The sequence below is a fragment of the Haliaeetus leucocephalus genome, unplaced genomic scaffold (genome assembly GCF_000737465.1).
Source record: "Haliaeetus leucocephalus isolate CR32 unplaced genomic scaffold, Haliaeetus_leucocephalus-4.0 Scaffold932, whole genome shotgun sequence".
Taxonomy (NCBI): Eukaryota; Metazoa; Chordata; class Aves; order Accipitriformes; family Accipitridae; genus Haliaeetus; species Haliaeetus leucocephalus.
Window position 1 is genome coordinate 13900983 of NW_010973368.1, and position 16715 is coordinate 13917697.

Genomic DNA, 16715 nt, shown 5'->3' on the forward strand with positions numbered 1-16715 from the left:
ATTGAATTCACTTCAGTGCCGTAGTCAATAGCTGGATAGGTTCAGTTTCATATAGTTGTAGCAATGTGTATTTTCATCTTGGACCAAAGAAGATCGTAGTTTGAAGTCTTTCAGTTATTTTGTATATTATTTATAATAACTGGTCTCCATCTTTGTAGCACTTAACATTGGACATTAATGTCCTTCAGGCAGTCAATAAAACAGCTTGAAGCAGATGCACAGCTCACATTCTGAGGTTTCAGTGGGGTATAGTGTGAATGTGTTCAATGCTGTTTTGTCAATTCTAGAATAGTTGGTGTTCAACTAATCCTATTTTGGTGAATAGTGTAAGCACCAGATGTTGAGTGGTATGCCCTTTTGTACTTCAAATCTGTTTTTCTCATTGACAAAAGTGCACGTTTAAATAATGTGAGACAGTTGAAAAAGTGTTCTTGAGTCTTACTGTTATTCCTGGGATAGGGGGTTTGAGGTCAGTGTGTGATGGGAACTGTCTGTGTTGTAGTAGCTAAACAAAGTGGGGTAAGTTAATGACAGGGTTTTATCTTTAATTTACCATCTACAAGATTGCTACCTTAATGCTATTTTAAACATATTTTGTGTGTGTGTTGTGTCCCTTCTTTTTTGTTTCCTTGTGTGCTGTTTAATAAAAGATATGTTAACGCATGTAATGCTTCTGTCAGGTTGCCTAGAGCCTCTCATCTTAAGCTGGCTCTATTCTCAGTAGCTTTACAGAAATAAAGTACGAAATATTTTTCGCAAGGTCTGAAGACAGTCATTCTTCTGAAGGTGCTTGTGTGGTGATAAGGTATCCTTGTTTTGATGTGATCACAAGCTAATTTCTATTAAAGAGAGAAATTGTTCTATTCAGTTGGCATTTCTGGACTTAGAAATGCCTGCAACTTGATCTTGATGTGCTGGCAGATTACAGCCCTCCCACATCACTGTGGTTCAGAATGATGTCCTTTGTGAAAGCATTATCCTTGTTTTCTAAACTTTCTCTGAACTGTTGGTAAATTTACTTGGTCTGCAAACTAAGGTCTTAGAATTTAAGACTCAGTTTTAGTGAAGGGAGAAATCCAAATTTTTTAACTCATGTGTGTGCTTGAAGAAAACTGATTGGCTGTTGTTATATATAGGTAAACCCCAGTGATAGGTACCATCTTATGCCTATAATAACACCAGCATACCCACAGCAGAACTCTACGTACAATGTTTCCGTTTCCACACGGATGGTCATGGTTGAGGAATTTAAACAAGGTAAGTATTATCTTATGCTCTCTATATAAATGTTTTCAAACAGATTTAAAATAGTCCCATTGTGGGTATGCTCTGTGAGGGGGGAGGTGGGAGGATGTTAAATAGCTTCTTGACATGAGATTGTCTTCCGAGGGAGGTAGAACTTGGCCTGTTATGCTTATGTGGCTTGAAGTTCCAAATTCAGTAGACTTCTGCAGATCTGTCCTTCACTCTTAGAAACTGAGGGTAATTAATTAGAATGCCTTGTGCTCTGAAAATGAGAATTAGTGGTGCAGTATCTTTTTCTTGTTTATTTTAGTGGCTCTAGGTTGTGTCATGCCACATGAAGATTAGTGTAGTAATCCCACTTGATGGCTGTTTCTAGGCCTAACGTAAGACAATATACTTGCTCAGAGATGAGTCTTCTAGATTTATCCTAGTAATCTACTTGGATAATTATAGTAGATAAGAGAAGATGTTATCAAAGCAAGGAGTAGACTTGATGCAGAGAGCAACTACCAGTAGCTCTCTGGGGCAGAGCTGTAGCTTATTGTCTCGCTGTTTATTTGCCTTGTACAATGCCTTGCGCAAGAGATGACTAAAGCACTGCAAGGAAAAAGATCTCTATCTTCTTTGGACTGAGTACTTACTGTGGCATACACAAAAGATTAAGTTGAGCTGTGTTACAGTGCAAAGCAAAAATACATGAAATCATCAGTCTGATCAATTAGCATACATTTCTAAATGTATTTTATTGAGGTTCTTTTTAATAATGTGATTTGTATAACTAATGACCACTTAAGGTATGACTGGAATATAAAGCTTGTTGATAAATTCCTTTGAATTTGAAGGGGGGAAATGATTTGTAGTAACCTTTGCTAAGTTAATAAGCTGTTTTTACTCTGGGTACTAAACTGTATTTAAAAAAAAAAGTTTAAATGTTTTTTTATAATTTAGGTCTTGCTATCACAGATGAAATTTTGCTGAGTAAGGCAGAGTGGTCCAAACTTTTTGAAGCTCCAAACTTCTTTCAAAAGTACAAGTATGTATTTTATGGCATGGCAGAATATTTTAAGTTTTATCAGTTAAAATATCTAATGATGCTCTGTAGCACAGGATCTTAAATATACATATATTTGACTCCCCAAAAGTGGTTTTTTTTAGGATTTTTTTCTTTACACAGAGGGGGAGTGAATGCGCTATTGTGCTTTCTCTTAGAAAATCAATGATTTCCTCAGATACTATTTTTTTTACTGTCTTTAGCATGTATTTCAGAAACCTGTTAGTCCCTGACCAGATATTTAGAATGTCACCAGTTAACTATACAATTGGTATGCTACCAACAAAATTGAAGACATATCAGCTGGTTTGACTAACAGAAATGTTCTTTAGTGGTGTCAGTAAGCATTCTAAAAATGGGTCTTGCCTCCCAGGAAACAAGATATTAAAAGAACTAATTCTGAAGGTCACTATTTAAGATGAATACGTACATGAAACTGTGTGTTTTCTTCTGTCAATACAGTCAACAGTTCACTCTGATAATAAAAGATATTTTTGCAATTGTGTTGACTAACTGCCAGATGTACTAGTTATTACTAGATTTTTTCATTAAAGCTTAAGGCTTTTGGCTCTTTATTAATAATCTTTCACACCTAGTTTCTCTAATTTTGTAATGTCTCTAAGGGAAATACTGAAGTTCATACTTCACATATTTAGGGTTTCTAGTAATATGCTTGTGGGGCAGAAGCTTGTTAAATGTATATGGACTTGCTGAAAGTTGTATTTTTATAATAAATATGGATTATTAAAATACGGACTACATCTTCTTTGCCCTCAGTTGAAATTGGAGACCCATTTTTCTTGAATCAAGATCAAATATATTTTACACTTGTTTCTGTGTTGGGTGGTTGGTTGGTTATGTACTAATCTAAAAAAGATTGAAATATACAGTTCCCCCATTAAAAGAGACTGATGACCTTCATAATGTGTCTGTGTTTTGTTTCTATACCTTTTGCATGATAAAAGCTTTAAAACATTTGGATGGCTTTTATGTTGTACCTTGGAGATTAAGTTTGAAAACACTTAAAAGAGCACTGTAAAGTTATATTATTTTTTGAAGTTAAAAATGGGTGCAGACAAATAAGTTTCTGCTCAAGAGGTTGCTAATAAGTTCCCTAGTACATTTTCTTTCTTTCAAAATCAGGAAAAAATAGGAAACACTTAAGTGTCATTTGAAATAATCTCCATTTTAATATCGTTTTTTGTGTGCCTGCTTTAGCCATTTTATCAGTTTTAGCAATAAAAGCTTCTCTTGACAACATTAAATATCCAGGGTTTGTATGTTTTGCACAAAATGCTTTAATTTTTTTTTTTTAAACTGTGGAATGGTATTATGGAGCCTGCTTTAATTTAAATTACCCAAGATTTTGTCTGTTTTACCTTAGTAAGTTAATTTAAAGCTTTGGTTAGTAATCTTAATAAAAGCATTCTATGCAGTCATCAGTATGCAATAAATGTGGCTCTGTTGATCAAATCTCCATCTGAAAGCTAGATGTTTCAGATTTTTTTCCCCTCGCAATATCCTCCTGTTTAAATTGTAGATGTCTTGACTTTTTCATACTGAAATTCAAAGCAGTATGTAGTGCTCTGCCAGATAAGAGAAGATCTGATTCTTTCTCTGAGACATACTTTTAAAAACATTTATTTTGTTCTCTGAAAGCATAGTTTTAGTAATCTGTATCACTCTCAATGGCAATTAGCTGCTAAACATCTATGTTGATCGTAAACACTTTTGAGTTGTTAGCTGTGTTTAAAATAAACTTCAATGATGTGTGACTAAGGAAATCTGGAGGCTACTGCATGGCAGGAGCCCATTAGAAATTGGGAGAATGGGAAAATCCATTTTTACTTATTTTTAGTGTCAACAATTACTTGGAGTTAGGGAGTTGCATGTGTTATCTGCCCTTCTTGTGGGTTTTAATTTTTCCGATGGTGGGGGAAACAACAACAAAGAACATATACTTGCTGGATATGGTGTTTTACAGGGAAATGACAATAATTTCATATGGATATAACACGAGTATGGAGCGTTACATGAGAATGAAATTATTAGAGCTTAAAACCACAGAGGAAAGTATGATGATGAGATAACACTCATTTAATGAGCTCTAGCGTATTGTTTCTCTGTTATAAAGACATATCCTGCTAAATAAGTAGAATATAAACATACCTTTTAAAAAGGTACTTTGAACGCTTGCCTTGATAGGACTTTATCTAAAGCACTGAAGAATTTAAAGTGTAAATCCTGGACAGCTTAATAAAGAAAAATTGAAATGAACATGTTCAGGTGTTCTCAGTTTTTTCAGAAAGTAGTATAACTCTTAAAAAGTTAAACCACAAACTTTTTTTTTTGTAGGTACAGATGTTAGTGGTGTAAGACAATTACATAATATCTACATAATGCTGATAGGGAGACAGTGGGAGAGAAACAGCACCAGTTTCTAGAAAAAAACCAAACCAACCAAACAAAAAACCCCCCAAAGACCAAACCCATATACTTCAGAATAATATCCTGCATCTAAAAATCACAATTGAGAGGTAGAAGGTTAACTTCAGATTTTTTTTTTCTTTATCATGAAGTAATGGATGCTTCTGAATTAGACATATTCTTTGTGATAAAATTATGAATGAAGAACTGATAACAAATCTTGTCTTTGTAAAATTTAGCAGTGAGACCTTGGACTCTAAAACTAAGTATGTCTTAACTTTTAACAGCTTGTGCTATTTAAGTTTTACTGAAAATGGCAATAGCAGATTTCCAGTGATTAATTCCCTCTCAGCACTGTTTAACAGTTGGGGGGAAGGGGGGAAATTGCATCTTTTCCTTTTCTTTCTTTTTCAGCTAGCACTACCTGAGCAAAAATAGCTAATCATTAGACTTATTTTCATAAATGAGGATTAAGTTTTTTTCTAGGTGCTCACCACCTAGCTGAGGCTTTTAGACGTAGCCAGTCAATTTTTTTGAATTGTTCTTCAGAAGTTTGTTTCAAAGAGCTGCTTTTAATAAGTAACTGGAAAATGAGTTTCTTCAAATACTTGCAGATTTGAGATTTGTCTTTTTCAGTTCATACATGGTTAAAAACAATAAAAAGCTTAAGTTGTCTTCCCTACTAAATGAAACATTCTGCAAGTGTGTGGTATGTATGACGTAGGAATCTTATGGATGATCGCTGTGTATCTAGTGTTCCTTAGAAGAAAGAGATATTAGAAATTAATAACTTCTCATACAGAATTTGAGTAAAGGACCCTTATTTTATTTTTTTTCAAGAAATGTAAATGATTGAGTCATGGTATGCTATAAGTAACTAAAATGAAGATTTCAATAAGATAACAGGAAAAACTACTTAATGTTTTTGTATGAAGCAGTTAATACTGCCAAAATGCAAAAAAAAAAAAAAGTAGATAAAATTCCCTAGCCACCTAAAGATAAGTACAGAAACATGTAGTTACTGATTTGATCTGTTGATTTGGATCTACTGTTACAATTTGAAGGCCTGTAGCATCAGAGGACTCTTTTTGCACCATAGTTTTTCCACTATCATTGACCTTGTGTTTCTTTCTGAGGTATATGTACTAGGGTCTAATCCCTCATGTTACTACTGTTCTTTAAATCCTGCTCTGAAGGTACCTAAATATACCATATCAGTATAGAGTAGTGCTAAGTTGGATGACTTAAGATGTTAAAATAGACTTCCCAGCTAAACTTCTGAAAAACCTGACTGTAGATGTGTAAGGTTCCCCCACCTTCCTCATTATGAACTCAAGTTCAAAATAATCATCTCCCATTCCACTGTCCTAGGGCTTCTTTGTTTAAAATACCATTCTTGCTTTGTATACTGTTTCTTTGAAATTTACTTACAGTGGGTATACACTGATTATCCTGGAATATAATTGAGAGCTTAAGAATTACCATCAGAGGAAACATTCCTTGTGAAGTTTCAGATAAGTGTCTTCTGACAATTCTCAAATGCAGATTTAAAATTTTTTTAAACCACTTTTGATGGTGTTATTTCTTACTTTGAACGAATGCGTATGTGCTAACCACTCTTCTAACTATTCAGAAATACTGTTGTGACTAAGACAACTGACATGTATAGATGTTTGTGAACAATTGTTTTTACTTGAAAGGAATCTCTAGTAGTCAGTTAAATCCCTCATTAGGTATTGAAATATCTGTACTGTTTTCCAATTAGTGCTATGTTCCTGGCCTTTTATTAAGGTTACTGGTATTAAAGTATAGTTGCAAATGTCCCCAAAATACAAACTGTTTCGAGAAGTCCATTAGTCACACGGTTGGGGGACATAGCCCCTTTGTCTACTTAAGAATGCTTCATTTTATTGTAGGGTATATACTTAAGCTAATAATTTGTAGTTTGCAATGTAGAACTTACTGCAAAGTTTTAATATTAAGGTTTGAATGTCTAGTTTTAGAAGTATAAATAGAATAGCATATTGTCTTTATCTCCAAAGGCATTATATTGTACTTCTAGCAAGCGCACCGACAGAAAAACAGCGACTAGAATGGTGAGTATAATGCTTGCTATTTAAAAGAAACAAATCACCAACCAACAAAAACAAACAAAAACCTGTCAACCTTGGATGCAGGGGAATATCTAGTGTGTCTAGTATCTTTTTATTGGAAGAAAGTGGAGCTTCAGTGTTTCAAAATTAAATGGATGAAGATGGTACACTTCTGAAAAACAGTAAGAATGAAGAACAAGGGAGTGAAGGCTGTTGCTTCAATTTTGCTTCTTTACAGCACTGTCAGGTTCACTTTAAAAATCTTATTTTCTTAAGCCTTATGTACTTTTTTTTTAATAAGCAGTGTGAAGAGGTATGTTTTCAATTTTTTTGAAATACTGTTTCTCAAAAATGCCTCTTTCCCTTGTTTCTGCTCTCTTTTATTAGGGAAGTTTTAAGATTGTCAGGTATTGGGAATTTATTCAACTTTAAAATTCATCATCTGAAGCCAAAAGAGTGTTGGAGAAATATGTAGGAATTTCTTGCTGACTGCCTTTTACTTGATGTGTAACATCTTGCTATTTAATTCCATTTGTAAAATCGGGCCATAATGAGAGCTTCAGGGCATTCTAAAGCTTCCCTTACAAAAACTAACATAACACATTCACTTGGTTTATTGATCTGAATTAATCTGTCATGTATAGTGCACTAGTTCATTTGTAGTCTCAAATATTAGTATAAGGAGAATGTTGAGGGTTTTATCCTGATATATGATGTTAGATACTTCTATTATTTCATATTAATGAGAACTTGCTAATAAATGACATTTATGCAGGGTGGGCTTGGTGGAATCAAAAATCCGTATTCTAGTTGGAAACCTGGAGAAGAATGAATTCATTACACTGGCTCATGTGAATCCACAGTCATTCCCAGCACCCAAGGAGAATCCTGACAAGTAAGCAAAATGTTTTTTTCATGTAATGGTGAGGAACTAACTTAGCTAAAATACTAATTCATTAATAAATAAACTAGCATTTTAATAGAATCTTAAATGGTTTAATTTTTAATGACAGCATCTAAAGGCAAACTAGTTTTAAGCTCTTCTCAGGTACTATTTGCAAAATTAGATAGTCTTTATTCTGTATAAGAAAGTTTCTAAGCCAGAAAATAGCTTTAAAGAAAGAATATATTTTTGCTAATAACTGTATTAATTGTATAATTTCATGCCAATAATCCGTGTTAGCTACTGCTACTTAGCTGGTCAGACAATTTTAATTCTGAGGCAGCACTGTGAATTGGGTAGAACATCAAGCACAGGAGAACTGAAATCTTGAGTAACTAAATATATTTAATGTTATTAAATTTAGCAGTTGGGATGCGTATCATTTAAACTTCATAATGGCTGATGGTAGAATTGCTCATGATGTGGAAACAGTGGAGAAAATATCAAGCACTTGAAATTGTTTAGGATTATATATGTTTTTCAACTTTCCCACCCCATTCTCCCCCACTCAAAACAGTAATTGCAGGTGTGGGGGCTAAAAACTCTTTTTAAGACTTTATTTTCTAGATAGTACTGTAATTAACTTGTAAGGAATCATATTTTTGTGTGAAGTGTGAGAATGGGGAAGAAATTTTTTTCTTCACTGGGAATATGTGAAAAGCCTTATTTACCTTCCACAAAGCCTTTTCCAGACATCAACTGCTTCAAGTGACAGTATGGTGCTACCTTTTTTTTTTGAAGTTCTGTACATAAATTACATGCATGTTCCAAGTGAAATTGGACAAAAGCAGGCAGTACCTCTTCAGCACCATTTTAGTGGGTAAATACAGCTACAACTACCTGCATAATCATAGGCTATGATTAGCTTTTATTTCAGAGAACTTGATGCGGGCAACGCTTTTAGGAAAAGTCATTTGCCCAATGTAAATAATGTGTGGTCTTTTACCTGCCTGCCTAAATTTGTTCCTTGATTGATTGGAAAACAGTGTTCTTCTGAAATAGTCATACATGGAAAAGACATTTGAATTAAAACATTAAATGTCTTGAGCTGCTATAGAACTGTTGCACTGTATTCTGTAATAGAATATAGTAGTTAATCTTCCATGTATATTATGTGAAGGTGAGCTGTCAAAGGGTGGCTATTCTTACCTGAAAACTATACTTTGTGGTCAGTTACAGCTGAGAAATTTGAGAGTTGAAGACAAGTTTAGATGGCAAAATGTAAGTTGTTTAGTCAGGGAATAGATTCTAACTACTTTCAGGGTCAGGTGCTGAAAATCTGTCATCTCCTTTCAAATCTATTTCCTTTACAGTTGTGATGGCTAGTTGTAACTCCTAAAAAAGAGAGAGTCTATACAGAAGCACAGTTGGACGAAGTAATCTACTCATGGTCTTAGTTCATTAAGTTTGCTGGAGATAGATGTGTCAGTGTTTCATGACTTTTTTTGTATTGCGAATGAAAAGGGAATGTTGTTAATCAGCTTTGTTTTTTGCCTTTCTGTGGCTAGCTCCTTGTTGCTAGTGGTCCTAAAATGTACAACTGTTGTCTATTGTAGCAGATAACTTACTAGATTATTCAGTTCTTCTGTCAGTATTATATGAGTGGTTTTTATATAAAATTTTTCAGGGAAGAATACCGTACAATGTGGGTGATTGGGTTGGTGTTTAAGAAGACAGAAAATTCTGAAAATTTAAGTGTTGATCTTACCTATGACATTCAGTCTTTTACAGACACAGGTAAGTTTTGCTTTCCAGATGTTCTGGTATTAATAAACTTGTTGAAGTTATTGTCTTTGTTCATAACATAGTCTGTTTCAGTAGTAGAATTGTAGCTAGATACAGAGTAGAAGGGTTCAGCTAAGGAGTTAGGGTGTTATTTAATGAAATACAGTTTTAATGAGTTTTAATGCTTCTGGACACTTCAAAACTAATAATTTTCAGTTTGTTTCTATTAAAACTGATTAAAATGATGCACACAAATCTTTCAGATATCACTAAAAATGATACATTACGTTGTGATCTTTATTAAACGGACAAATTGGTTGTCATATGCAAACTACCTAGCCTAACCTCATTTTGACAATATGTGTATAGTTTAAATACTTTTATTACTTGATGAAACTGCATTTATCGGTGGATTAAAGCTGAGTATCTAGTAGACTCTAGAACAAAATGCCTTTTATTCCATGGCGTTCCATACTAGCTAGTTGGTTCAGTAACTTTTACTTTCACGTCCAAGACTCAGTGCAAGAAAATTTTTGACTTGTTCCACTGTTTACTTTTTGATTCACAAAAATAATTTAGAACATGCATAAGAAATTTGTAAACAAAGAATTGGTGACAGCTGGAGAGTGTGACTCTCCAGACTCTAAGAATGAGAAAGGAGCAGTACCTTTGACAGACTTATCTAATAAATTTTCAATATGTTTTTTTGAACAAATGACAGTTAAGGCTCAAGTATTATGTGTTTACAGAGTTAAACGAATAGGTTCAAGTGCTACCTAATGCAACTCTGGTCTCTGGACTTCTAAGACTCAGTAAGACTGGAAGTGAGGAAATTGTACACCCCTTCCACCCTCCCCCTGGTGTGGGTGTATAAGTGAATATAATATGCCTTTTTTTTTTTTTTTTTCCTAATAAAGCATGCCAAGGTTTGAAAGTTCTTTATTGTCATACATAGCTGCAGTGGGGGAGTCTGTGTGTGTGTGTGTGTGTATATATATATATCTGCCTTTCTCAGTCAAATGGATTTTTATTTTCTTAAAAGAGGTGGAATATTGCTTTTGATTATACATAGTGAAGGTGAAACTATTATCATGACCCAGTCTGGACAGACCAGGCAGTCATGTTCAATTCGAAATTCCCTCAGGCTAAATTAAGGTGAAAGGACACCAAATGATCAGTTAAAGATTTTATTCCTGACAGAAGCAAATGGAACTGGGGAGGCGTGGTAGCAGGTGGCAGGGTTTCTCACAACAGGAATTGGCATAAGACTACTTCTGTAAACCACATAACCATATACATCAATTCAGGGAATAAGGAGATCCCTCCCGTTGAGTCACGAGGTTCAGAGCAGACCCCCTTGCTTTCCAGACTCCTCCTCAGAGAAGGGTCTAGGGGCGGCTAGATCTACTCTTAGTCCCAGACTTGGTCAGCGGTTTTATGTCTTAAAGGGATGAGGTGTAGGGATTGTGGAAAAGAAAAAGGAAAGAGAGAAAGACAGAGAGAGAAAGGTTCCACCTGTCCTGGGTCCAGTGTTGGTCCAGTCAGCCGAGGAGTCCAGTCCCGGTGGGCTTGCGCACCCGGGGCTTCAGTTTGTGTCCTTTTATCATCCTTGCTCCTCCTTCGGGTGGGCACCCGAACTTGTCAGGCTAATGAGAAGTTTGTGAGCCCTTGGGCTTGGGGGTCATTTGCAGAGTAACTTCTCCTTCCCTGCAGAGGTGGCCATGGTTTGATCTTTGCATCAGAACAGCTTATCAGAACAGGGAGCTGGGCACCCTCCAGCACGCCCTCCCCCTCCTGTTGCTGATGTCTGAGCTGATGGGCTTTTCAGGTTGGTTCCTTGCCGTGCAGGGTTTGTCTTTAAGCAGAACTTGCCCCACCACAATGTTTGAGACATTAACTCTTTCAGTCTCTCACAACTATGGACACATCGTCCTAATTTTTGAGAATTTAGAAAAGACATAATACCTTAGCTGCTGTTTTAAAGGAGTGAAGGAATTACAGTTTCTCAGGTCTTTTATTGTTTATAAACAGATATTTCAATAGTGCATTTGTCAGATTTTTGGTATAAAAATACTAAAACTTGCGCTTATGATTTTGAATCTGATTTACTTGCACTACATTCAAATATGAAATTTCTCTAAATATATGCAATTTTAAAGGAAGTGGCATTCATCAAAATATTTGTAAACTGTGATGCATAGTTTTCTGTTAAATTTGTAAATACGCTTCCAAAGGTAACCAGCTGGCAAACAGTTTCTGTTTGTGTGGTGTGTGTTTCTTTGTCATCTCAAATTAATGTGGGTCTGTCATTTTTAATTCATCTCGAAAACTTCTGTCCTGTCTTTTGGAATAGATCCTAAGACTTTATCAAAACTACCGAAGCATTTTCAAGAATGAAATTAAGGAATAACTTTTTAGTGGGAGCAGGGGGAGGAAGTGAGCCATGAAGAGTGGGCTAGGTTTTACTTGTATTGAAACTTTGGTAAGACCTAATGTCAGGAATATGGAATGCTTTAACCATGTCTGGCTTTCCTGACCATGCCCCTACCTTAACTGTAACTTGTATAATCTTTACACAGAGACTTTATGAGCTTCTTCAATACCAAGAGTTGGTGTAGTAGGCTCTTTAATGTGCAGTATTCATTGATCTCTTCGTGTGTCTGTCTCTTAACAGCTTTTTAATTACACGTTCACAGCCTATTCAGTGAGATTCCTTAACATTTGTAGAATAGACAATTAATAAGGGAAATAACCTCTTAAATTTTTGTATTCAAGATCTACAGAACAATTTTTTTATTCATACATCTGCCACAGCTTTGTTCAACATTGTATAGAAAGTTGGTTTGAAAGAACAACAAATTTTTCATTTTTACCTGGCTTTACTTGAACCCAAGATGTTGGGTTGCAGTGTAGTTCCTTTACTAGCACTAAGCATGTTGACTCACCAGAAATAAATGCCCTGAGGTTAAGAGAAATAGCTCATTATAGTAGATGTAATTAAAAAAAACCCAAACAAAAAAAAACCTAAACAAAGCAAACCAACCAAAAGAAAGCCCAAAACACAGCAGAAAAAAAACCAAACATAAATCGCTTTTGTACAAAAAACAGTAGCCGTATCTGAGTTGCCAGAAAGATTTGTAATATATTAGCTGGCACACAAGCATTCAACTCCTGAAATAGAACCCATTTGTTGTAGGAGCTGCATAAATAAAAGCTGAATCAACTGTGAAGAAAATAGTTTTATGTAAATCCTGTAATTCTTATGAGGAAATCTTATTTCTACCTTTAGTTTTTTGAGATTGATGAAGAATTCACTTCAGAGCTGTGCTGTTAAAACTGTGTGCTTGCAAGATACTTTTCTTGGAAAACAGATCACCTGTTTCCAAAGTAACGTTTTAGTGTCTGTACTATCAGTGCTGGCATAGTAGGCAGTTCACTTACTTTCTCCAGAACAAGGAAACACTATGCTTGTTCTTGAGGGTAATAAATGTTTTGAAATGCAAATTGTTTGTGCCTGGGCAAGTAAGTGACTTTGCAAAATGCTTCAGTATGTCTTAATGTTATTCTAATTGTGTAGTTTATAGGCAAGCAATAAACAGCAAGATGTTTGAGATGGATATGAAGATTGCTGCAAGGCATGTGAAACGTAAGCAACTTCACCAACTGCTACCCAATCATGTGCTTCAGAAAAAGAAAAAGGTAAATTTGACTAATATTTGAAAGCAATAAAAATGCTATTGAGAAATGATTCGTCAGCTTTTTAGATTTACTAATCAAAGAACTAAAATCACACTTTGAAAGCGTGGTTTTATGTGTATAAGCAATGTGATCTCATTTGACTGTAGCAGTATTACTAGATGCACTAAATATAATACTAGATTTCCCAGAACATCAACGATGTGGATAGTATCTTCAGATCTGGCTGAAATATCGTATTTTGTTGGCCTTCTTAAACTAAACAGATTTAAAACAGTGTAATAATAAGGTTTTAAAGCTCTCTTGCTATTTTAACATGCAGGTCACCTAAAGGAAGCACCTGTAACAATACCAATAGAACAATCAGTCAAGTAATTCTTGCTGTCTCCAGCTTTTTCCTCTTTTAAGTTGTTATTACTTAGATTTTCCTGTAAGTCTCCTAAATGTAAAATTGCAAGTTATCAAATAGAAGCAGAGTAGAATGTTGAACTTGTTGCTGCCTTTTTATATTTAAGATGGTAGTCTGTTGCTGTAACTGAGGTTGAATACTTTGAGGATAATTTGAAGGAAAGTATTCTTCAACCTGCAACTTGGCAGCTTTTGGTATTGTTTGCTCTTTTAGTTAAAAGATTTAAATGACAGTTTTGACATCAGAAGGTTGCCCATTGCCTAGCCGGGGTTATTTTTCCCCTCAATGTATAGTTGGCCTATGTGGCCATACATAGGAATGGTAGGAAAATTTTTAATTGAGCTGTTGTGTTGGGTACGATTTACTTCCAATGGAGGCAGAAAAAAGGGGGTGGAATATTGATTTTAACAATTTGGTCTGTATTTCAAAATCCCTGGTTCTTTTGTGTTAGCTTAATCTGAGCAATACAGATTTGCTTGGTTTTGTGAGTAGCTAAACCACTGTTATATACTCTGTTTTAGGTATATCAGAATAACATGCTTTTTTACTATAGCTGTTTTATATTAACTGCTTTTTTAAAGAATAGGAAATCTTGTATTGAAACCAAGTGTAAATCTGCTTGTAATAATGTTTCGGAGGACAAGGTAAATATTAAGTAATGCACCTCTTTAAGTAGTGCTATGTCAGAAGAGGGTTTTTCTTCTCCACTGACTAAGTTAAAATCAGTCTCTAAATTCGTTGTGTTTGTGGTTTTGATGTACATCAGTATTACTTTGAAGTTAATGAAAACAGTATCTATAAGTCCACAAAACCAAAGAAACTTCAAATAAAGCTGTAAATACAATCACCAATTATAATAACAGTTTATCTTATGTTTTTGAACATCATTGGATCAGAAAAATCTGTACCTGAATCATTAACATGAAAATGTAAATGACAGGATAGTGGATTATTTGTATGTAAAAGGGTTTGAAAATCGTCCATTTATGTTTTCTGTTTTCAAATGCTCCTACTTTAGAAGTTGTTTTTTTTCCTAAAAATGTACTTAAATTTAACTGCATTTAAGGCATGCATATGTGCTTAGTTCATGGTGGAAGCTCATCACTGTTAAATCATCTCTCGTTTCTTTTTTCTTCACAAATGTAACAACTAACATTTTGAATAACTGAGGTATTAGATCATTTGAATCTGTGTTGATTTTTAAGCCCTTAAGACTAATATAATTTTCTTTTGTCTTGTGGATTGCAGCATTCGACAGAAGGGATCAGGTTGACAGCTCTGAATGACAGCAGCCTAGACTTGTCTATGGACAGTGATAACAGCACGTCTGTGCCTTCGCCTACTAGTGCTATGAAGACGAGTCCATTGAACAGTTCTGGAAGTTCTCAGGGGTAATGAAGACTTTCAGTCTTGTTGCTGCTCTCTGTTCCTGAACTGCTTGTGTTAAAAGCATGGCAAATACTGCATGCATGAGATGCTACAGTTATCAAGGTGTGAACGTTTTGTATTGGAGCTTGCAGACACTCTATGTCCAGTTTGAGCACTAGAGCAGGGCTAAATTTGGAGGAATAGGGAGCATGGCATTGGACTTCAGATGAGGAATTGTAAAGTTGGTTAAAGATGCTTAGAAGAACAAGGTGATATAAAAACTTGGGGGCACTGCAAAGGGAGGCTGTGAGAGGTAGTGAGCAGGAAATTGAGGTGTGAGAGTGAGGAAGAGTTATGTGAGTTTTGGATCAAAATGTGAGACAGTAGAGAAGTTCAGGCTTTTTGTCTGGGAAATCAGTAGTGCTATTACTGATGATATCTACATGGGATTGAGTGCACCCTCAGCAAGTTTGCCAGTGACACAAAGCTGTGAAGTGTGGTTGATGTGCTGGAGGGAAGGGGTGCCATCCAGAGGGACCTTGGCAGGCTTGAGAGGTGGGCCTGTGTGAACCTCATGAAGTTCAACAAGCCAAGTGCAAGGTCCTGCACATGGGTCAGGGCAATCCCAAGCACAAATAGAGGCTGGGCAATGAGTGGATTGAGAGCAGCCCTGTGGAGAAGGACTTGGGGGTATTAGTGGATGAAAAACTGAATATGAGCCAGCAACATGTGCTAGCAGCCCAGAAAGCCAGTCGCATTCTGGGCTGCATCAAAAGAAGTGTAACCAGCAGGTCAAGGGAGGTGATTCTGCCCCTCTGCTCTGGTGAGACCCCGCCTGGAGTGCTGTGTTCAGCTCTGGGGCCCCCAACAGAAGAAAGACATGGACATGTTGGAGCAAGTCCAGAGGAGGGCCACGAAGATGATCGGGGGCTGGAGTACCTCCCCTATGAGGACAGGCTGAGAGAGTTGGGGTTGTTAAGCCTGGAGAAGAGAAGGCTCTGGTGAGACTTTAAAGCAGCCTTCCAGTACCTAAAGGGGTCCTACAGGGAAGATGGGGAGGGACTCTTTAACAGAGAGTGTAGTGGTACGATGAGGGGTAACAGTTTTCAGCTGAAAGAGGGTAGATTTAGATTAGATATTAGGAAAAAATTCTTTACTGTGAGGGTGGTGAGGCACTGAAACAGGTTGCCCAGAGAAGTTGTGGATGCCCCCTCCCTGGAAGTTTTTAGGGCCAGGTTGGATGGGGCTTTGAGCAAACTGGTCTAGTGGAAGGTGTTCCTGCCCATGGCAGGTGGGGTTGGAACTAGATGATCTTTAAGGTCCCTTCCAACCCAAACCATTCTATGATTCTATGAGATTAAGCTTTAGGAACATATAATTTTCCATTGCATTTTCAAAGTGTACATATTAATGTTTATCTTAATCTTAACTTTAAGTATTAAGTCTTTTCCTATCTAAACTTCAGTTTGCCCAGGTAAATGGGATTCTACTCTCTCTTCAAGAGTCTCATGTTTGTCTGTTTGATACACAGAGAAGTTAACAACAATATCCTAGAGTTGTGTGGTATTAGATGTATTTTACAGGATGTTGTGTAGGATAACTGTATTGGCTTTGTGTGGCAAGGTTTTGGTAGTGGGGGAGGTTACAGGGGTGGCTTCTGTAAGAAGCTGCTGGAAGCTTCACCTGTGTTCGAGAGAGAGCCCATCCCAGCCGGCTCTAAGATGGACCCGCTGCCGGCCAAGGCTGAGCCAGTCAGCG

General features: G+C 36.1%; 1 protein-coding gene across 5 annotated transcripts in view; it reads left to right on the forward strand.

The window, feature by feature from the left end:
• PAPOLA (poly(A) polymerase alpha) overlaps nucleotides 1–16715 on the forward strand; it is a 48511-nt gene that overhangs the window by 23404 nt on the left and 8392 nt on the right. For 4 of the 5 annotated variants that reach the window (XM_010583913.1, XM_010583914.1, XM_010583912.1 and 1 more), the window contains exons 11-17: nucleotides 1137–1257; nucleotides 2194–2278; nucleotides 6766–6819; nucleotides 7592–7711; nucleotides 9387–9496; nucleotides 13062–13183; nucleotides 14838–14980. In XM_010583913.1, coding sequence (XP_010582215.1) covers nucleotides 1137–1257; nucleotides 2194–2278; nucleotides 6766–6819; nucleotides 7592–7711; nucleotides 9387–9496; nucleotides 13062–13183; nucleotides 14838–14980 — 755 coding nt within the window. Of the gene's footprint in view, nucleotides 1–1136; nucleotides 1258–2193; nucleotides 3218–6765; nucleotides 6820–7591; nucleotides 7712–9386; nucleotides 9497–13061; nucleotides 13184–14837; nucleotides 14981–16715 lie in introns of those variants that run through there. The other variant, XR_775415.1, reaches the window with a different exon arrangement.